At 26.0% G+C, this 24,648-nt stretch overlaps 1 protein-coding gene across 2 annotated transcripts; it reads right to left on the minus strand.

The window, feature by feature from the left end:
- Positions 1-3,713: 3,713 nt before the first annotated feature.
- LOC145835395 (glial fibrillary acidic protein-like) lies at positions 3,714-16,779 on the minus strand. Of its 2 annotated transcripts, none has more exons than XM_082942965.1 (11): positions 16,617-16,779; positions 15,982-16,065; positions 14,511-14,629; positions 13,646-13,728; positions 10,612-10,768; positions 10,136-10,297; positions 8,326-8,451; positions 6,441-6,543; positions 5,060-5,177; positions 4,700-4,795; positions 3,714-4,306 (listed from the first exon to the last, which is right to left on the minus strand). In XM_082942965.1, the coding sequence occupies exons 1-11, from the start codon at positions 16,756-16,758 to the stop codon at positions 4,198-4,200; spliced, it is 1,299 nt and encodes a 432-aa protein (XP_082799091.1). In that variant the 5' UTR covers positions 16,759-16,779; the 3' UTR covers positions 3,714-4,197. The 2 variants fall into 2 exon arrangements, with proteins under 2 accessions (XP_082799091.1, XP_082799090.1); XM_082942964.1 differs by having other exon boundaries at positions 15,982-16,077.
- Positions 16,780-24,648: the final 7,869 nt, after the last annotated feature.

Below are 24,648 nucleotides of genomic sequence, written 5' to 3' on the forward strand. Positions count from 1 at the left end.
CAAAATGGTGTTTTCAGTCTTTCCCGTCGCCAGATCGTAACTGATCATGCTGGTCTCCGTCCTTCTGTCAACTATCACTGACGGGCACAAGACAAGCGTGTTGCGAACGCAATGCAGACTGATCCAGCAAACGTTCGTGTCGTGGTAATGGCAATGTACCGTTTCAAAGCGGTTGGCGTCCTCATTGTAAAACTCCAAGTACACTCTGTTTTTATAACGTGGGTCTATTTGCGTGACGTACAGACCGCAAAATTTGTTCAGCGCTGCCGTTTTAAATTCTTCAGTTGGAAAATTTAAGGTTTTCAAAAGATGGTACTTCGCCTGAACGTTTTCGCGGTTCAAGCCAGCAGTGAAATGACTGACGCAGCATCGTTTTAACAAATCAAACTGCAGGTATTCGGCCAGCCAAAACACTTTGAAGTTGTTTTTATCGTTTAGACTTATCTGATAGCAGTTTGCAAAATTCATTGCAATTTCGAAAATTTCAAAACTGGCTGAATGTTTGACTTCGACAAATTCTGACTTGTGGTCTCTGAATTTAGAACTTAGAATACATTCGAAGTACGGCGAGCTTTCGATCAGTTTTTGCCTGCCAACTTCAACAAACCCAGCTTCATTTAACCTTACTTTAACAGTGGTTTCATCATGAGATTGAAAGCATGGCCTTTTAAAAACAGAAACCATAAATGTAAAAAAATATTTATACAAATTCTAAAATATTATAATAGTTAGAAAAAAAGTGTTGATAACTAAATCTAAATAGGTTATAAAAATACTCAAGTCAAGAAAAAAGTAAATATATAGAACTGAACTTTTAAAATTTTAAAATAATAACCCTTACTTTAATATTTAATAAATCATTTATTTTTTATGCCTTACTAGTTAAAGCGCAATTACAGCATAAGTTTACTCTCCGGGCAGTATTGCTGACAACTGAAAAATCTGTCCCAATTACTTGCTTTATTTTTGTATATTTAAGATAAGCAAAATGAACTTTATCTTACCTCAGGGTCTAATATTGATTAACAAACTAAGTTACTAAAATATTAATCAAATAAAAAAAAACATTATAGTTCTACTAAAAATATCAGAACCGCCCTTCTTTTAGCTGATTATTAGTTATTGCCACACAATATACTAAAATAACCGAACAATTTATAATACACAATAATAAATAAAATAACTAACATTGTAAAAATATTTAGTATAACTAAATACACACATATTATAAACAGATTAAAATTAAAACTAGTTATAGAACTATAAATCTGCTAAAATTTATATAGGCAACTGTTGTAGGTTAGTTAGTGAGACATTTCGCTGTTTTTTTAAATTAAAAAGTATATTGAAAAAAAAATTAATAACTTTCAATGTTTAGAGTAATTCATTGTGTTTGACTTGAAAACTTTCAGAAAATTGTAAATTAACCAACTGTTTAGTTAGTGATACAGATAGTATACTTTGTTAGAAAGAATATAAGTCTTTTAATTTTAATGAAACGAGACAAAAATATATTTATAGATTTAAAGATTTATATTTTTAATAAATTTGATTTTAATAATATTTGTACCATTAACTGACTAAACAAGACTAAATCTGTAAACAATATCACTTACTAACAATTATCCAAAATAGTATTTCAAACTAAACTTAGACATATTGTCTTTCAGTTCAAAAAGTTAAAAACATAAGATGATAAGTATAAAGAGTTTCTTATCCTCAGAACTATAAGTAGTTTTAAATGCAAAGTTAAAAGTTTGAAGACTATAAACTAGTTTGAATTTTATATTAAAAAGGAATGTCACTGAAATGGCTAAACAACTTACTTAAGAACATTCTCACTTACAAGTGCAAGACTAATAAGGGTAATTATCAGTGTGTAGCTAAATCACCAAAAGAAATTTCTTAACTGAAATATTCCAGTGTTGATTTTTAATCGTGTTCTCAAAACTAGACTAAAACTTCTAGTTATTAAAGATTTTACTTACACTAGATGTTCTAGATTTGATGATCAAGATAAAAAAAATTTCGTAGGCGTGTTAAACGGTAGTTATAAAATAATACTAGATATTGTTGATTTTTTTTATTTATAGGGCCATAAGCTGTAAAAAGGGGTGGTATAAGGTCATAATTTGAAACATACACTAGAGATTCTAAAGGTGATGATGAAAAGTAAAAAAAAGGTGCTAAGCTTATTTAGCGTAGTTTCTTGAGAAATTTTATCGGAGGTGGTTTAATTTATTTTAAGGGAGCCTTATAAAAAAAAGCTCTAGTTTTGACTTTATGTATTTTTAGAAAAAAGTATTTCTTAAACAGAACGAGTAGTCTTTGATTTTTAGACTAAGGTTAGTGTACATTTTTGATGTCTCAAATTCTAAAATATTCTTATTATTACACTTAAAAAAGCAATAACTATAATTGTTGAGTCCTTAAAACAATATATTTATTTTCTTAACTTAGTTAAAACCGCATTTTTTGATAAAATTTTGCATTTTTGTAGAAACCAACAAATGAAAACGAGAATATAACTTAATACATAAGATAAGTTAACTTTCAAAACGAGGATTAGATATTCTAATCATTTAGTTGTATAAAAAAAAAGTATTGAATAGTAATTTATTCTATTTACGTTACATAAATACGTTTTGTTCATACGACACTTTAACGTGTAACTTACAGTAAAAATTTATAATTTCTATCTATGTACAAGTACAAGTTTAGGACGAAACCGGTCTCAGTCTACCGAAACTTGTGGTCTGATGGTCGAATTGGCGTGATCAACCCTATATATACAAGTATTTATTAATAACTGAACAGTAAAAAAAATTGAGTTTTAAAAAATTTCAAGTTTCATTTTTCAAATCTGTTTGTTACAATTAGTTGAAAAAATAAATGTCAATTTCTTCAGGTTGTTTGAATCAAAATTTTCTAATTTATCACTTGGTTTTTACGGTGGTTGTAGATTCATATCAGAAATTTAACGTATTTTTTCATAAAATTTCAAATTGCATCACATCTTGAATTAAGATAAGTGACTGTATTTTTTTAGTAAAATAAGGGATGAAAATTAACTAAAATACTTTTACCAGCATGATTTTGAGTTTTTACATGTTTCTATCATGTTTTTCTACGTACTCAAGAGTTGTTATTGTTATTCATTACGTATATTTTATACAATTCCTTTTAGTTAACTAAACCATTATTTCGCAAGAGAGTGCGGAATATAAAAATTCTCTTTTTATACTTAGTAACTATATAAAGTTTTATAATTTATACTGTTAAATAGCGAGTATTAGTTTTTAGAAATTAATTTACAGAAAGTTTAATTCATAATGAATAGTTTTCGTTTAAACGTTTCTTTATTGCTTCGACTTAATTATTAAATCTTTAAGGACTTTGTAACTGTTAACAATATATATAAAACAGTTCAATTATCGAAAAGTTTACCAATTACAAAACGGTCTAAAATATTAATAAAGTTTTTACCTTTGCTAGCTAACATTATAAAGTATTTATTTATAAGATGTTAAGAAATTTTTGTAAGTTATGTAAGCATAACTTAAACTGATATTTACAATAAAAAACAATTAATTTCTGTTGTACAGAACATAAGTTGGCTTTCAATGCTAACGTAATTGAAAATAAATTTAAAAAAACTGAATATATTCAAAAACTGAGTATCTTTATAATTGGCAAATATATACATAAAACAATTAAAACACCCAAAAGTTTATTCATAACAGAACGGTCTAAAATACTATACGCTTGCTATCATTATAAAGTATCTATTTTAAAAATGTTAAGAAATTTTTGAAAGTTATGTAAGCATAACTTAAAATAATATTTACAAAAAAAAACAATAAATTTCTGTTTTACAGAACATAAGTTGGCTTTTAATGCTAATGTAATTGAAAACATTTTTACAAAAACGAATATATACAAGACACAAAGTATCTTTGGGAGCCAACAAGATATAGAAGCGAATGCTAGAGCTTGGAATTGAAAAAAAAAACGTGTTTTTTTTACAAAAAGTACAAAACTTTGTTTTAAACTGGATAGCTGTTTAACAGAGGAACTTATTATATATCTTTACAATGAACTTTTCTAAACAAATTTTTGAATAATATAAAGTATGTACAACAAAAATCAAATCAAGCCCTTATAGCTCAACTCTTTTCTCAACGTGGGGTATTTTCCCTAATCCGAGCTGGATGAGGAGCTTGAAGAAGAAGATGAGGAGTCGGAAGTGTTTCCGTCGGTCGACATGTTCTTCTCGTGAACGTGCGAAGACACTATCTTGCCATCTCTGTGAAAATAGTTAATGTACTTAGTTCAAAATATCCTTTTTAAAAATTTTGTTTTTGAATGTGTGATAACGCTATATTGACATCTTTAAGGATAATAAGTTGAAACGACATTTTGTTAAGAGTTTTTTTATTTTAATATGTGTTTTAATTAGTTTTTAAAAGTTGAACAAAATAAGTATGAAAAAATGTTGAAAAATAGCTTTTAGTATTTTAATTAAATAGTTCAACCTTTCGACCGACCATTAAAGAATAAACTCAATTATTTATATTGTTTAACTACAGCTTGAATATAATAGAAATTACTAACTAATTTGAGTAATTAAAAGTTTACAAAAAACTTCAATAACGACAAACCCTGTCTCTATTAGCAATTGTTATTATTAATAACAAACCTGGTCTCAATGGTCTTGACAATAACTTTCTTGGTGACCCTGGATCTTGTTCTCTTCCTCTCTTTTTCATCCTCACTCTCTGAAGAGCTGCTGATTCTGTAAGAAATAGTAAGTTTTTTAAGTAGTTTTAGTAATTCATTTTAAATTAAAAACGTGCTAGTCTTCTAAATACATAACAATGGTCATGTATTCTGTATAAACAACTTTAGTCACTTAAAATCCATATTTAATTTTTTTTTTGTTCAATTATCATAAAAATGCTATAAAAATTGAGTGTTAGATAGAACTAAATGAGCTGAAACTGTGTTTCATATTATATATACCTTTAATAACTGTAAAAAGGTTGAAATTATATTTTACCTTCTTTCTTCCCCCTCGAGGAGATCTCTGTAAGTTCTGATTTCCTTCTCCAAAGAGATCTTCTGACTCATGAGTCTCTTGTACTCAGCAAGATGCTTCTTCATATCAGTGTTTGCACCTGAAACATATAAAAGTTATAAAAGAGGTCTAGCACTTAACAGTTGACTTAACATGAGTGAGTACATACACGAACATTTTCTCACCAGTAAGTAATTTTTTTTAAGTTGGTGCTAAATTGTGGTGAGAACACTAAAATAAATAATAAAGAGTTTTAGTTTGCTTATTAATAAAATAGAGCAACGTGTATAACAAAACATTAGTTATCCAATTATGTAATAATATGTGCAGTTTTGCCTTAAATTTGTTTAAATTATGCTTAAGTTAAGTAATACATCGGATAAAGTGTTCAAAACTTAAATTAATTAAACCTCTGAATATGTAAAAGTATATAAAAGTCTATTATACAAACTAAAGTTTGAAATATAAGAATGTATAAGTGTCAAACATTACTTGTCAACATAGTAATGTTAGCATGAAAACTTATGATGTCACAATACGTTACGTTTAAATTTATTGCACAAGGTTAGCAACACTTTATTGTAATAAAGCATTTAAAATTCTGCAATAGCTCGATTAATTTCATTTGATACAAATTCAAAGTAAGGTTTAAAGACAGTTTAATAACCTAATATGTTATCTTATAAACTATTTTCTCTCAAAAAATAAAAACAAATCACGATAATCGTATGTAGAACTCAACACAGCACTAACTTTACTAGAATAAGTAAAAATAGCACTAATATAAGTAAACTAGTGAATCACTACTATCAAAAAGATAATTTTGTTTTTAATAACGTTTAAACATAATCTTATCACATAAAAATTAAATAAGTATCTATAAAACCTTTAGAAAAGCTGTAAAATTCTAACAGTTAACTTAATATTTGTAACATCACTTACTGCATACGACGAAGTTAGTACAAAATATTTTCAAGAAATTTTATATAAAAATATAGTCTAATAGTCAATGCAACATTTTTTTAACCTCGTAACACTAAACAGCAGGGTCTTCCAAACTTTTTTTCAAATGGCCCCTTAAAACCAATTAAAAAGCCATGGCCTCTTCAACAAGATTACTTGAAAACTACCATAAAAACACTTGAGATCTTTTTTTTTTTGCTCTTCATCTACAACTCAAGAATATCTAGTTTCAAATTATGACCTCATAGCCCCCCTCTGGCTCCTTTACTGCTCATGGTCCCCCCTCCTTCCACCCCTTTGTTGCTCGTGGCCCCCAAGGAGGCCTTGTTGGCCCACTTTGAGAAACCCTGCTATACACAGTAAAAACTTATACATTTCAAAAGTGTGTAAAATGACTAACCATTGAGTTCTAGAGTCATAGCAGCAATTCTGGCTTGAGATCTTTGAGCTTCAAACTCGTATCTCTTTTCGACATCAGCCAAGTTGCGTTCCAAGTACTCGTTCTGAGAAGAAAAAAAAACTTTAGAGTAAATATTTCATTGTTTTAAAGTTTTGACTGAACAAAAATTTTACAAAAAATTATAGTTTTAGATTTAGTTATATAAAATAATAAGATACTGTTTTTCAGACAACTTGGAGAAACATTTTAATTAAAACAATTGCTAATTTAAAGCTATATATGTTAGCTCTCAGTTATTTTTAAAATTCACATAAGAACTTTATTTTGATTCGCCAAGTTTTTATCGAAGTGCGGTTTCTTACCTTAATACTAATTTGAAGAAAAAACATTGTAATTAAACATTTTTGATTAGAAAAGTACATAACTTAAAAAGGTATGTAATTTTAATCGCATGTTATAACTTTGTTCTTGTTTATATCTTATTGTTATCTAAAAAAGGTATACTTATTGAATACATAGCTAAAGTGAATAGGCAAATATATTTATATTGTAGGTTGCTATTCGTACAGATATCGATTATTAGGTATATTGCCTGAAGTAAGTTTCGGCCTTAAATGCACCCTTGAGCAACACTTAATTTTAAATTTAGCGGCTTTTACGACAAACTTTTTGAAATTTATGATAGCGGGGCGTGGTTGTGAATTCATATAGAAGAAGTTTGAATAAAATTTTCATTTAAAAATTTCTTTTAAGAAATTTCTACAAGTAACATGTTAAACCTTATATGGTGGTTATTTTTCAAAAATTAACACTTGTTCTAGCATCATAAAAAAGTTTAAAGTTCTTCAAAAAGTACATTTTCATTAAAAAATTAAAAAAAAAAAACGATAAACCAGTATGAAAAGGTTTAAATGTGCTTTGCGTTGTTCGAAAACTTAATATTTTCTTGTGGTTTGAAAAATTAATGTAAACATTCGAACAAGTTTTTTGTGTTCTCTATTTGTCACGAAATCTTTAATTTGCTAAAAATAGAAGTTTTCTGTTTTACCTAATAACGATATGTTATTACAAAAGTATAGTTTTTTGTAAGCTTTCAAAGTTATTTTTTTATTCTGTAGTTTTAGTTCCAATTAAGGCTTTTAATAAAAATCATTGAAACAGATTACTGACAAGTTGTTATATACTTTTTGTTAATTCCAAATAATTTTTAACTCGATTATTAAGTATAGAAAAAAAGTGTTATGCCTGTTTTTATGGTAATATATGTAGTTGAATTTCATTAAAAAAATAAATATCTTTGTAAAATTCAAAACAAAGATATATATATATATATGTTTAATAAACTATTTAAAAGCCCTTCAAAAGGGCTCTGTAGAAGGTGTTTAAATTTTGAATAACAACTTTATTGTATATAATAAAGTTGTTATTCAAATTTGAACATTTTCTACAGAACCCTTTTGAAGGGCTTTAAAATAGTTTATTAGAAAAATACGATTTTAAACACTAGTCCATATGTTTCATAGAGCTAAACGCTTTAATCATCAGCTAGTTAAATTTAAAATAATAAGCACTTTACTAAACATAGATGCAAAAGTTATACGAAAAAACATACTTTTTCATTGTTTTTTTCTAAAACTTTTGCATCTCTGTTTAGTAAAGTGCTTGTTATTTTAAATTTAGCTAGCTGATGACTAACGCGTTTAGCTTCATGAAACAAATGTACTAGTATTAAAAATTGTATTTTTCTTATAAACTATATATATATATATATGTTACAAGTATATATATATTTATACTTAAACTAACAATTCCTCTGAGAGATTCTAATTCTGTATTTACATATTTACTATACCAAGTTGTAAGTAAATTGTTATTTAAAACTCACAGTTCCCCTGAGAGATTCAAGCTCCATTTCGAGTTGTGTTGTTTGTTTTCTGTAGTTGCTGATTTCACTCAACACCCTCTCAAGTTCTGCTGCGTTCACCTTCGCCTTACTGTCCAAATCTTCGAACTGCAGAAATAACAATTTAGTTAAATATTTGCTTAAAGTTAATATAACTGTAGCTTTTTACATCATTCAAATTGTTCAGTAAGTTTCTCTGCTGATATGGTACTCCAACTATTTAACTTGTTAAATATCTACATATTACAGTAATTAATCCTAAAAGTATATTAAAATATGAAATTAAACCAGACTAAATAAATAAAGAAGTAGTAACTCGTCTGGATTTTATAACTTTTTCAACCAACGATTTAATTGATTATCAGCTTAACTCACTTTTCACTAAAACAAAAGTTGATATTTTTGTATTAAAACCTTTTTTATGTTTCAACTGTAAATAAGTTTTTTATGAAAATATTGTATAAATATTGTTCTTCACTTTTAGGATATTTTCAAATTGGATTTGTATAAAACTAAAACAACAGAAAATGCCAACGTATACTAAGCATTACAAATATGAACGCTGAAATCTTTGGCAAATATGTAGTACAGACAAAGAAACTTTCTAAATATAGCAAAAGTAAAACTGAAGTAAAATATTTTGACCTTGAGCAAAGATAAACTTTTCTGTTTGTACTAAAAACATTAAAACCTCAGTGTAAATAGTTTTCCTTTTAAAAATTAATTTCCTGCGAGGTTAATTTTTACCAAAGTTTAGACTTTAACCTAGTTATTCCAACTAAGATTGTTTTTCTATAAAAAAGATAAATTTCAAAGTTAAATATTTTTTCCAATTTATGATTTAATAAAGGTAAGCATTTTATTAAGCTTGTAAATTGTTTTAAAAACAAAAAAAAAACTTTTATTACAATAAGTTAATTTTAGTTTAAAGTTAAAAGTATAAATAACTAGTGTGATAATTTAACTTTGATTTAAGTTTGATATTTTATATAGATCAACTATGATTTTTTAACCAAATAAAAGCTTTAAAAATATATATATAATTAAATGCTAGGGGCAACGCTTAATGACATTAGAGTGGTAGAGAGCAATTTAAACTAGTTTAATAGTTTTAACAATAAATGTTTTTTACTAAAATAGTTGCTATTAAAAGAAACAAACAACTAGTATAACTATAAGAGATAACTGTAATCGAGGTTTTTGATACCGCTTTCACTCCTATGACGTCATTACGAGTGGCCACCAGCAAACATTACAAACTTTATTATTCGTTATGAAAACGAGCTTTGTGAAAGGGAGTATTATAAAAAAAAAACGAAATCTACATAAGTAAAAGGCGTAATAACGTCAATACATAGTAACGACATAACGGGTCTTACTAGATATTGTCACATATTTTATTTAAGTCTGAATAATTAAAACGAGACTACTAAAAAAGAGTAAAATAAAAACGTTCAAAAATGAGATAATTAGAAGGCGTTATGATGTCATACACTGTTTTGATACTATTTGTAGCTCTCGTATTTATGTTATTTACAAATGTGTAATTATGTATCGAAGCAAAGCTATATAGCTCTAAATAATTTAACCACCCTCAAATGTAAAGTTTTCATCTTAAGTACGATATGCTGGTCTAGCTAAATTGTTGTTAACGTAAACTTGTTATTTTTTGCGAGGAAATTATTGTGTTATATTAAACTTTTTTTTCATCAGTCTCATCACTAATAATCTAAAACCCACCATACAGTATTTAACTACAACAGTATCTTCCATATACAAAAACATTACAAACCTTGCTCTTATACCACGATTCAGTCTCATCACGGTTCTTGATGACCATCTGCTCGTACTGAGCCCTGATCTGTCTCAACATTTCGCTGATGTCAGGAGAAATGTCGTCAACCTCGATGTTATATCCCTGCTCCCTTATCTGCGCCTTCAGTTCCTCGATTTCCTGTTGGAGAAAAATGTTTGTAATTTTTTTGATCTTATGTTAGTACTATCTGGTATGCATGATTTCATTTCTCGTATTTCGGAAAATCAACAAAAACTTCATTATAAAAAACTTAGAACATACTGCTTTTATGCTGCAACTTAATCATGTTTAACAAAATTTATAAAATAATCAGTTTAATTATAAAGTTATTTGTTAATTATTATAAGCATATATTCGAAAAGTTTTTCAACTTTCTTTTAAAATGTTTTATTGTAGTTTCATTTTAAGATGTTTAAACAAGGAACTAAATTCTCATTAATCTCTTTACTTACTTCTTCGTGCATCTTCTTCTGATAATCAATCTCCTCCCTGAGAGTCTCAATCTTGGTTTCAAGATCGAATCTGACCATGTTTGCGTCATCAATGTCTTTTCTCAACCTTCCCAGCTCTTCATCCAAATCCGCTCTCAATCTACCCTCATGCTCCATTCTTAAATGTTTAAAAACGTATTTAAGTTTTATACAAGAAACATTTTATATATAGTCTACTCTTTGAAAAGTGTTTAGGAAATATTGAAAGTGTTCTATTGTCTATAAAGTTACTGCTAAAGTTTATGATTCACTTAACTGTTCATGAAGTTTCCATTCTATGTGCAGTGTTTTTATTTTTTAACAACATCAGTTTTTATAAAAAACGCAATCATTCGTAAGTAGGTGTTTTTAAGAATAAAGAGTGAGTTATTTAGTGTTTTATCGTATATTTTTATTAGTTTGTAGACTGAGGTAATCAATCAGATTAAACTTGTATTTATATGTTAATTACAAAGTTCAAATTAGTATGTTTTAAATCAACATATAATAAACAAAAAATACTTTGTTGTTAAATTTATGGAAAAAATTGTCGTGGTTAAATACTTTTAAGCATTGTATATTTTATTTTAATACCGTACTGATTCCTTTCTTTAATAAAAACTGTTCGTGAACTTGTTTGAGGACAAACTTATTATTGTTTACTTAACTTTAAATAACCTTTATACTTACTTAAAAGCGTTTTGCATGGCTTGAATGATAAAAATAAACGCTTTTTGTTTGAGTTAGTGTTTAATAAAATGTACAACAGTAATTTTTGTATACTAAATGCGTTTTATTCCAGCTTTAAAATTACTGAACGAATACTTTGAATTAATTTACATATAATCGACATAAAATAAATTCAATTAACTCATTTAATCCTTAGAATACTTAAATTTTTAGTCTACAGTATAAGATATACAGATTTATTATCATTTTAGTCAAAAGCCATTTTAATTGTTAATCAAAAGATATTTAAGTCGCGAATTAAAAAAAGTACTTCTTAATACATACCGATGATAACGATCTGCCAAATGTTTTTTCAATTAGAAGATTACACGTTAATACAAAATATTTATTTAATCATCATGATCTTATGTTTACAATGAAGCGCACATGATGTTAAAATTTCGAAATTTCAAATAAAAAAAGAGGATTAACAAACTTGCTGTCAATATAGCCTCTGGCATGTTTAACGCGTGGAATTTAATACATGCCGGTGAAGTTTTCATCAAAATTTTAATGTTCTTCCTACACACGGCAGAAAAGTGATTATGACGTATGAAGTCTTGCTGCATTTTTTTTTTGCAGGAATATAATTACTTTTTGTCGAAATGCTAACACTTTGTTTAGAAAGCTTATATAACACTTATGTTACATATTAACAGGAATTATTAAACACCTATACTTACATAAACTTTATAAATTTGAAGGTTTTTTCTCTTTAAGAAATAAGTGATTGTACATTACTAAAAGTAATTTTTTTACAGTTAGTTTAAATTTTTATACCAACTTTTCTAAATATTATATGTTTAATAAAACTATTAAAACAACTTTATAAAATTGTTAATATATGACAATACAAAAACTAAATGTATTAATGTAGTTTTTCTAATAGCTTAAAAAAACAAATAGTCAACAATTAATGTTTCGAAAACCAGAAAGTATTTGCGCGTTAAAGTTAGTAGGCTTTTAAAGTTGAATATTTTAATCATCTCAATTAGTTAAATTCAGTAGTCTCGATAAAATTAGTAGACCTTATAGCAAACCAATGGTACAAACAAACAAAAAATAATAACATTAAAATAAAAGATTTGGTGTTAAGTCTTTAAATTTTTTAGGGGAAAGTTTGAATTTAGCAGTTTTAATTAGATAAGTAATCAATCACGGTTCCAATTAATGATGTAATTAAATTACATTCCACTTGTTCTACATAAACTTTCAATCTAGAAACGTTTGACTTTTTCAACAAAACATTAATTTTCGTTGCTATTTTGTAATTTCATATATTTCATTGCATTACGAAAAGTGCCCTAAGGTATTCTTTTATAAGAGTATATTGGAACACATGTGAAAATAAAATGAAATTACACATAATGTCTTCTCATAAACCCGTAATGCATTCTCAATGAGCAAGAGATAAAATACTTTTGCGCTAATGCAATGCAAGTTCAAGTACAGCAGTTATTTTAAAGTGGTTTACTGAAGTTTTAAATAAATCAAAAAAATAAAAGATTTGAAAGCAACTTTATTGTCAAATATTTAAATATATTTAACTTTAATCAAGAATTTAAAAATTTCAATTTGGTACATTTAAGTTTTATTTAAAAGAGTTCAACATTTCGCATTTCAACACAATTAAAGTTTAACTAAAATATCGAACAGTCAATCATTCGTTTGTAAACAAACATAGCTTATAGAGGTGTCATAGTTTTACTGTTACAACCGAGTTATGTATATAAACACCTAAAAGACAGCTTTAATTCTGTTTGTATTTGACATTTTTGTTCTAGTAAATTGCAATTTTTGCAAATTTTTATTTTTTATTAAGAATAAAACTTAACTACATTCTTAGACTTCAAAGTAGAAAATTTTAGCTTAAATTTATAAATTTTCGACTCTACACTGAAACATATTTAAGTTAGCTGATTACTATAGTTTTAGTTTCATTATTCATAAAAAAATAAAATAAAATTGTTATGCTGGTCCTTAAAAAAGTTAAAAAACTAAAATTCTACAACTTTATTTAATACGAAAGCTTTAAACTTTACAGTTAATCAATTGTAATTTTTATAAAAGACGTAAAACTAGCTTAATTAAATACAATTTGGTATTTGCTTATGCTGACACCTATGAATTTTTTTTTTTAAAGTCCTTGACAACACATTAAAAGGTAGTGGTGTGCGACTCGATAACCGATCTTTTTTTTTTGTGCACCAGGTCTTAAGACCAAACATTTTGAGCATCTTTTTTTGTCGTTCAAAAAACTATAAAAATTGTTGCAAATAAAACTAACTTGAATCTCAGTTCTGATGCTTGACCGCACAAGTTGTCTCTTTCGATTTCAACATTCACTTTTTCTAAGGTTGCAGCGCAAACCTGATTTTATAATATTTTTATTGGAAGCTAAAAAGCTTCAAAGTGAACTAAATATTCCATAACAGCTCGAATAAAAATTAAAGTCAGACATTTAAAATTACAAACCATTCTAAACGATTTATAACCTGGTTTTATTAAAAATTACTTAATTGTAAGTCATATGATCTTTATGGTTAAATTGTCTTTCTAAATAAATGTTTTTTATAAGTTTTTATTAAATAAATCAACATTATGTAGTCTTATAAACGAAAAAAGATACATAAATTATACTAATAATATAAATTACAAACAAATATCAAAATTCATACATTTACATCAGTTTCACTTTTATAGTTGATTAACTTACAATAAAAATCTTATATGCAAATAAATAACAAAACTTATAAATATTGAAAAGTGACAACGCTTTTATTTATGTGTATAGCAAACATTCATTACTGCCTCTAAGTCCACTCAAAAATACATATATAAAAATATGTGCAATTTATTTTATATCTCAATTGTATCAACTCTTCTTTCATAGCGTCAGTCAACAATACAAACATATAATAAATCAAACAAAGTATTTTTACATTTTGTTTTTTTGATATTTTAAACAAAGTATATTCTCTGAACTATATCAAGTCTTCTTCCTTTGCATCAGTCAACAACATACAATACAAATACTAGTATGATGTATATATATAATTACCTGATCTCTTAACTGTATCAACTCTTCTTTCATGGCATCAGTCAACAACATACAATACAAATACTAATTTAATAAATATGTATTTAATTACCTGATCTCTTAACTGTACCAACTCTTCTTTCATGGCATCAGTCAACACTGAAGTCCTCTTCGCTTTGGCCTCCGCAATTTTGTCCTCCAATATCTGGTTTTGTTCCTCCAAGTACCTCACTGTATATACAACATAATAAATTAATTAAAATTATAACTCAATTTTTCAAGGTTATTTAAAATTTTCAAACTTATATAATCAGAACACAATGATTTTACTTTAAGACAGTATAATTGTTTATGACTAAAAGAAACAAATAAGAAAACTTTTTTTACGTTATATTTATTGAAACTTTTTGTTATAACTTGATAATATATTATTAATTTTTGATGTTAAACACTGTTTAATTTTTATTACTTAATGATATACGTCAAAATGTAATAAAAAATTTACACTGATTTAAAATACTTTGCATTTTTTATTATAGTGTTAAGTTTTAAAAGATTTTTTTCATATAGAAAGCATTTATAAACCTCTTGTAATCAATTTTAATTGAGTATGTTATGTTTTTTAGTACTATAAAACACGCAGTCTCAAGTACTTTAAATAGGTTTCCGCGTAGAATTGAAATTTGTTTATTGTTTGTAAAACAAAGTGATGTATTTCGCAAAGACTAGTTTGTTTGTTTAAACCAACTATTATTTTGTAAACAACTACTTGTTTAAAAAAATGCTGCTTAAAAAACTTAAGCTATTTCGAGTAAAGTTTTATAAAAACTTATTGAGCACAAAAAAATAAATTTTTCGAAATTTTTCAAAATTTTAAGGTTTTTCTTAATCAAAATGAAAAGGTTATGATAATTTAAATAGTAAAGTTTTAAAGGGCCTAACAAAAATATAAATGTTCCGTAAATGTGTAGGTTTTATAAAAAGCCATTAATTTGTAGATATTAAATCTACTTAAAAATTAAAGTTAAAGTAAAAAAAAAACTTAGCAAGTTTTGGTCTATAACCACAGATACACCAACCAATAAATTGTTTGGTATACCGGTTTTGATTTTGTGGTATGATAATTGGACGCATTTTAAACAACTTGGTTTTTCGGTAATTTCATAATTTCATTTTGTCTATGAACATTCAAACACAACACGAAAATAACCGTCTTGACGTTTAATAATATTAGTTTTTTAATATTTTTTGGCATTAAATATCTAGTATTAAACATTTTAAGTATACCTTACGATTACAAATATGTTTTTGTGAAACACGTAGATTAGATAAAATATAAAGAAAGGTTAGAACCATTGCAAAAGTTCTTATTGTGTAAGATTCAGTAATAAAAAAAATACAAAAGTTTCAAAAGAGTTACTCAGAAATTAAATACTTATGATTAAGTTTTATCTTAAAAAACAAACTTTTATAGTTTAACCTTACATATATAATACCAATAGGTCATTCTGGCTACAGTTTAAAAAAAATGTGTTTATTATAATCAATTATGATGTATTAAGAATAAATAAAAAACACGAAACCTTTATCGATGTAAGCGACCATACGTGAGTTGAGACCATTCAACAATTCTTTTTCGTTCAACTTCATATGAAGCATACTCCTATCTAGGGACAAACCTATTTAATTAGAAACAAGTATAGACAAAAAAAAATTGTTAGTGTTTTGAAAATATAAGTACAGTATATGACCTTTAGTTATTAGTTTTTTTATTAACTTATATCTTTTAATTACTTATTAAGGTAATAAGTAGCTCAGTTAATTATTGTGTTCGTACAAAAAAAATTATATTGAAAGTAGTGTTACTAAACCTTTTAACATCTATTAAACCTTTGCTTCCAAATATATAAACTCTATTTAAAATGTTTAATATACATATTTTTCAAGCAAAACATTTCAAAATTCTCCCGAAAAACTCTTTCGTTTCAATTTTTAATTTTAATCCGGAATTAAACTTCCAAAAAGATATTTAAAAAAATTAAAAATTATTCGTCACTTATCAGTATTATAGCTTAAAAACAATTTAAAAACGTTGTAAATTTTAATTTCACTCCAGAAAACAACTTGCAAATCAAAATTATAAGAAAATGTTAAGTATTCGTCACTTATTAGTATAATAGCAAAAAACGATTCAAATTAATCAATTATGACGTCATACCTCCGGAGCCACCTGACGAGTACTGGTAGCTGGAGCTCTTCTTCACAATCTTGGCACCCCCTCCGCTGGTTCCCACGGTTGAGTAGGAAGCCTGGGATCCAAAGGTCTTCCTGTATGATGATCTCGCTTTGGATTGGTCCATGGTGATTGATTACAAACTATTCGGTCTGGAATTATAAAAAAAAATGTTTTCAGTAAAACAAAAATAATTGGCTAAAACAATGTTTATAAATGTATGGATCTGTAACTAACGTTTTTTGTTGTAAAAATATACCAAACATACTTAATCAGTACGTTATATTGTTACAAACATTTGTAACTCAGCACAATTGAAATATGTTTAAACAATTAGTTGTATTAAGCGGTAAGTTGCTACTAAAATCAATTTAGCATCCTTGTATTCAATGCAAACCTTTTTGGAATTTAGTGTAATAAATCACTTACATAGATTTAACACCAAGTATTCTGCTTACATTAAAAAAGAGAAGAAAGAAAATTTATTTAGTAGATTAGTTTTTAGTATAAGTATATTTGCATTATATAAATATTTTTTTATGCTTTACCGAAAGTCATTATACTTGGATGTATATTTGTTTTAATAAAATTAGTTAATCATTTTAAACCTTCAAATGAAAGTATTTGAAACAAAACATATCCTATTGTTCAATTTTTATGTTTTACATTAAAAACAAAATTAGAGTACAGTCGAGCTAAAAAAAAGTCAATGCAGTCTATGTCTAAAATTCAACTCAACAAAGCTTTACACATACCTAAACGTTCTTTTAAGATAATTAAATTCTTTAAGTTTAATGAACAAAACATTTATTCTAGAGTTTTAAAACTGAAAATATATAAAAAAGCTCTGTATCACGACGTCGCTATGACAACAGGTTGTATTTGAAAAGTCTCAGTTTTTATGCCAATTTATTTACGAAAACGTTTTTAGATATTTTTGTAAATTTTTATTCTGAAGAAACTACCAAAACAACAAAAACATTATACTGTACACTTCATACAAACAGATAGTTTACTAGTAAATAGTTTTCCAAATTGTTCAGGAAACGAATTGTTTAAGAAATATTCAAAAAGCAAAACCTTTTCCTACGTTCAAAAAGCTTATATGTATATTGCTTAAATAAAATAAATGTTATTAATTTCATTTTCAATGTTTTGCTATCTTTTATACTTAATTGTTTGCCTAGCTTATATTTTTGAGCTTGAACAAAATAAAATCTACCGATTACTTCTATGCAGACAAAAACTTTCTGACTAGTTAGACGAGCTTAAGAGCAGCTAATGCTTCAAAAACGCCCATCTAATAACTTCACGATAATATCGAGTGTCTCTCATATCGGTATCGCCCGAAGCTAGTTAGTCGTGGACGATTGCTAAATAAGCTCATATTTTCTTTGTGCTTTGTTCATTTTTGTTTGCTTTTTATTGTGTGTTTTCTTGTTGTTTATTTGTGCTGAAGTTTTTGTTGATGTTGAAATTTATGTACGAAGCTTGAAAACTTAATCGAGTTTTTCGAGCTAACTCGCTTTGGTTCTAAAAATACATTTACGTAATGACACGAACAACATAGACTAAAAGCTAATAAAATTGTTTTAATAACATTTGAAAAATACATAAAGAAATCGTACGATGGTTAAAATGTTTATTGTTGTTCGAATTTATTTTTTTTTATTATTAAATAAAGAACTTTTTTTTAAGTTTGAAAAAATAAAATGCAACGTCTTTGACTAAAAAATTATAAAAATATGATTAAACCATGTTTGGGCTTATTTTGTTCAGATTTTTAATTAAATTACAAATGTTTTGAAAAAACTTTGTTACAGATAAATGAACTATAATACACGTTTATAATATTTTAATACAAACATTTATGTTATATCCTAACTGTTTCGTCACAAATTCATATAGTTTTAAAACGACAAAATGTATTTTAAATCAACTTCAGTTAAGTTATTTCATTATTTTTTTGTAGATACAAACATAAAAACTTTAGTCGATTTACAACATCTTCAGACTAAACAATAGTAAAAAGTAGCTTTTGTTTCGAGAAACTGTTACGAAAATACAACTAAAGAGTATAAAATTTATTACATATCAAACTTATTTATACCGTATGTAGCTGTAATACCAAAGTCAAAACGAAAATTCCACTTTTGATATTTTTTTAGTATTAGGTTTACATTTTGACAAATTTCATTACTCAACTCGTTTTCTAATTATTTGTTTAATACCAGATAAAAAATACTTTAAAAATTGGTCGCTTTTACTTAAAAATTTCACGGTGTTTCTTATAGTTTTAGTACAAAGTTTAATGAGCTATTTATTTTTCTTTTACAAATAAAGATCTAAAAAATCAGTTTTTTTTTTCAAAATGTTTACAAAAAGGTTTTTAGACCACCGTTGAATAACAAGTATGATATATTATTAGCTGTTTTAACACAAAATCATTGATATGTACTCATTTAACCTTTTGACGAAACGTGTTGGTATTAACGAAAAATTCTTAAATATAAGCTTACATTTGACAAAACTTGTTAAATTGTCATGATATTCAGAACAATAAAATATTCATTTCTGTCATGTTCAGAACAATAAAATATGTCTAGATTAGGTGATAAAACGTTAAATCATTCAAATAGTTTCACAACTTATAGTTATTGTATAGCTTATAGTTATAGTTAGTTTAAAGTTATCCTTTTGCAACTTTGTTTTAATGTCCTAAAAAATATTTTCAGGTTTGTTTAGTAAAGCAATATTAGATAGGTCTAATTGTCATGTTAAGTTAAAAATACTTTTTTTCTTAGCAAAGCAAAAAAAAATATTTTATAGCTTTTGTAACTCTAAAAAAAATTAATACTTGAACACTTGTTTAAAAAATATCGTGCTGTATTTTAAGCTTGAAAACTAAAATGAACTATTTTTCTCCTAACTAAATTGTTGTTCACCCGAACTTGAGCAAGCTTAGTATAAAGCTACTGTTTAAAAGTATATTTCCGAACCATAACTATAAGTTTCAGTTTTGAAGAAGTATTTAATTTTAAAAGTCTAATGTTGTCTTTTTTATCACATTTATTGATTACAGCGTCTTGCTTTTAGAGATGATAATTAATTAAGTTTTTCAAACTTTTAATTTGTTATATCTTTAAAACAGAAAACTTGATAAATCTTATTAGTTAAAACCTATTGTATTTAGAATATTTCTGTCAGTTTTTAAACAAAAAACTTATAAATTGAAAATTTGAATTTAGGTAATGCATTTTTATTAGATGTTTTAGTCGATAAAATTTTAATACTTTTTAGTTTTTCATACTTCTACTATTGAAATTAATGTAAACTTAATCTATAAATAAATATTATTAATTTTTTGCCAAACAACCCACTGGTTACATAAATAATCGCAAATATACGCTTGCTTTTTAATTTTAATAGTTTTCTGTTTAAAATTTAGTACTGTTAGAAAAATAAAGTAGGCTAATCTCTACAACCAGTTTAAAAATAAAATATTGGTAGAATTAAGTTATAACAAACTATTCAGCAGTTTATAAGAAAATTTTTTGAATATATCATTTAATAATTTAAATTAAAAGTTATCTAAGAACTCTAATATTCAAGTACAAGTGAATTTTATTTTAAAACCTTGTAAAATTATTCTTTATCTTAAATACTGCTTAAAAAAGTTAAAATGCTTTGTTCTTTTTATTTGATTTTAATTAGTTTTAATTTTTTTATTGAATACTAAATAGATATATTTGAAACTATAAATCGACTTAAAAAAACTATAAACTCACAAATTTGAAGCCAGTTTTAAGAAAACAAGTCACAGTAAATAAAAAATGAATAAAACTTTAAGTCAAAAAAAGTGATTATGTTTTCAAATGTCACTCTAAGGCTGTAATTTTACCTTTTGTTTATTCTATTTTGATAATGGTATGAAAATTTCAAAATCATTGTAACCGTAAATTTCAACATTTAATTTTTATTTTTTAAATTTTCAAAAAGTTTTAAATCAGGTTAGTTTAAGAGTGCCAAGCACAGAATACTTGTATAAAAATTTACTATTAAAAAAATGTAAAGTAATATGAGCCTTTTGTTTGTTTTCGATTAACGATGTACTTGAAAAGTGTCGTTTGTTTATGTCAAAGATAGCTGCAGCCTAACTATTTATTTATTGTGCGATCTGTAAAAAACTGTTCTAAACATTTATTTTCTGCAGTTTAAGCATTTAGTACAATCGTTCAAGCATTTAATTCTTTAGCTAAAAAACTTTGTTTTTATTTTGTATTATAGCTAATGTTGATAATTCTAAGTTCTACAGTGTAAGTGTTAGTTTTAAAATGCACAAAACAAATTTGTGAAGAACATAGTAATATTAAAACTTAACAACACGTCTATTTTAATAAATAAGTTTAAAAAACTTAGTCAAACTTCAAATTAAGGTTTTTAAAAACTTAAATGTTGCATCTTTTTAAAATATTAAAAACTTATATAATTTAGCGTCATTGATAAAAAATAGTTATGTTTTATTTTTATCAGTTTAAACTTATATAAATCAAAGGAGTTCTTGTTATTGTTTTACTAAAAAGCATACACCATTTAAACTCTAAAAACTATTAATACTGTTTTAAACTAGCTTAAAACATTTTTTTATTAACTACAAAAAATGTATAAAACAAAAAGACAACAAAACTGTTTAACTTTTTTTAACAAATGCTATAAAACAACAAAAAAAATAATTAATTTAACAGCTGACACAAGATTTTTTAATAATCTTACAAGTTTATCAAACGGTTGTAAATAAAAACTTTGAGGAACAACTGTATTTAAAAAATCTAAACAAAAATAAAATTATAAGAAGTGATAACATAAACAAATGTGTAATTTAAATGTTAATCTTCTTCTAAACAGTTGTAACTCTTAATTTCGCAGAGGCCGTGAAAGTCTCTGCCTTCATACTCTTCGTAAGTGCAATTAGAATCTGCCAACCCATTGTTACTACGCCAGTAATGCACGCAGTTAGCTATATCCCCATTGTTAGGCTCATAACTTTCCCAGTAATACAGAGCGTTGACACTTCTATCAGAAGGATCGTACTTAGTTCCGTTCATAAGTCTAAAAACACCATCCTTTCCGTGGTCACTCAACCCAACCCATAGATTGTGTGGGCTTTTACTTACCATGTCTCGAATTGCACTGTTGAGTTTTAATAGTTTATAAATTTAATGTTTATATGAATATATTTATGTATATCTTTATATCTGTATATGTATATATGTATAGATGACGAACTAGGAATAATAAAGAAGCAAATCACCGAGATCAGCCAAAAAAAACTGCTAAATATATAATTAAATTATTCAAACAAAACGGCTTTAAAATAACAATAGAATCCGGATTATTCAAAATGGACTTTTTAGATGTATCCTTCAACATTTCAAACTCAAGTTACCAACCATACAACAAACCAAATTCACCAACTTTATACGTAAACTACAACTCCAATCACCCCGACAAACACTAAAACAACTACCCGAAGCAATAAACAGAAGACTAATAAACTATCTAATAACGAAGAATCCTTCAACAATGTAAAAAATGAATACCAAAAAGCATTAAATTCGGCCAGTTATAAAAACACCTTAAAATACGATAAGACCACTTTACCTGAAAGAAATAAAAAACAAAGAAAAAGAGACATAATATATTTCAACCCACCATTCAGTCTAAATGTAAGTTCAAAAATAGGCAAACAATTTTTAAATCTGATTACCTTATCATTTGACAAAAACCATCCATTCCATAAAATATTCAACCGAAAAACAATCAAAATATCTCACAGTTGTACAAATAATTTCAAAAGTAAAATAATAGCTCACAACAACAAAATATTTAACAAAAGCAATATAGACGATAAAAGCACCATAAAAGATAAACTTTGTAATTGCCGTAAAGAACCTTGCCCTTTAAATAACGAATGCCTAGTGTCAAATATAATTTTTGAAGCAACAGTAACATCAAATAAAACAATAAAGCAGTATATAGGATCCACAGGAAATACTTTTAAAAAAAGATACAGAAACCACAAATCATCATGTGACAATATTAACAAAAGACACACAACAGAACTAGCGAACTATATATGGAATTTAAAAGATAACAATACAGACTAAAAAATTAAATGGGAAATATTAAACAGGACGAAATCAAAATTCAATACTAAAATCGGCTGCAAACTTTGTAACTTAGAAAAAATAGAAAATGAAAAATCACATAAGAACGTGACACTAAACAAGAAAAGCAAACGACAAAACATGTGCATCCACTATCAAAAATACTTTTTTAACAAAATTAAAACCAACTAAATATTAAAACAAAATAAAACTTAAGCGGCAAAAACGAGTATTTTGTAACATTTTTCCAACAGTCCAAAAAAATTTCCTATAATAGCTTAAAACATTGTTCTAAAATAACCTTTCTAAACTTTCCTAAAATGCATAAATTAACAACTACAGCGTATTATTTTCAAATTCAGCTATCTGTACAATAAACTGTACCGTTACTACGTCACAATTATTATAAAAATTTTCAAAATCTAAACTTCTGTTATAATAAACTGTAACTTACTGAGGAGCACATGAAATTTTACATTTCATGTGTGAAACAGCTGTATAAATTTTAGTTTTTATATAATTAGATAAATATTTAGCTTCAATTTAATTTTTCGAGCACTATCGACCAGAACTTTTTATAAAACCTTTAATATATATATGTATATCTATAGATACTTTTATAGCGCATACAATTTATACACGTGCTTAGAAGTGTAATTATAATATACTTTAAAACACCAAATAAAACTCTTTTAAAGCCTTTAAACTTAAAATTTTTGAGAAGTTTAAAACAATATTTTTTACAAATTATGAATAATAAATTATACATAAAATACTTTGTTTGGTTTAATACATTTACTAGGTGTAACAAAATTGATTTTAATAATTGAAAATAATTGTTTAGTTCCACAAAGCTAGTTAATTTTAATTGTCTAAAGCATGTTTATTTATGATTTATCAATTACTTAGATTAGTTAGAACTAACTCATGATACTCTAGACCTTCTGGACCCAGATTGTGGTAAAAAAGATCCCCTCCAAGGTCGTTACACTGCTCTCTAACTTGATACCATCCCCCTCTGTTAATTGTTATCTGAAACTTCCATTGAGCTGTTTGAAGCGATTGTTTTAATAAACCAAATAGATTTTTTTCATAAGGTTTTGTTTAAAAGTTCAATTTCATAAAGTTAATATAGGCGTAAATACTTTAGTCGTACACTAAATTAATTTTAATTTTATTAATACTTATTTAAATTTAATAAAACTGTTTTTTGCGGGTATCAGTTTTACAAGGTTGTAACGTTTTAATTATTTCGTAAAACTTATGTAAATAGCTTAATATTGAACTATTTTTTACAAGTGACAAGCAGTTTGCATTAGTCTTATATTTACATAGAAATTTATTTTTTAAGAACAAATTCTTAAACTTATTAGTTCTAATTTTAAAGAAATTATATAGGTTACAAATAAACTTTAAGATTTAAACATTAAATACTACAACTTATGTTTAGTCAAGTTAAAATTTTCTCTTTTTTGTCGATAACTATTTGATTTGCAGCGATTTTTTCCTAAGTGAGTAATATTAGCTATCTGGAGATAATAACTTATGAGACAATACCAAGTAGAGCTATTTAAATGTTGTGTTCGCGTTTTATTTGCGATATGGTTACTAAAGTAAACATCTTGGTGTTAAATTTTCTTTTCAAACAATAGCAGTTTACATCAGAATTTTATGTAACTGTTAAGTTATGTCCTACAAAAAAAATGGCTCGAACTTATGATTACTTACTTTTATTAAAATAGTATAATAAATCAAAAAAAACTAAGTTTGAATTCAAATGGTGTAGTTTATTTTTAGTTCATTTAAAAACAGAAACCTATATAAATAAAAATTTGATCTAAAACACTGTT

This window comes from Thalia democratica, chromosome 5 (assembly GCF_965202585.1).
Source record: "Thalia democratica chromosome 5, ktThaDemo2.hap1.1, whole genome shotgun sequence".
NCBI lineage: Eukaryota > Metazoa > Chordata > Thaliacea > Salpida > Salpidae > Thalia > Thalia democratica.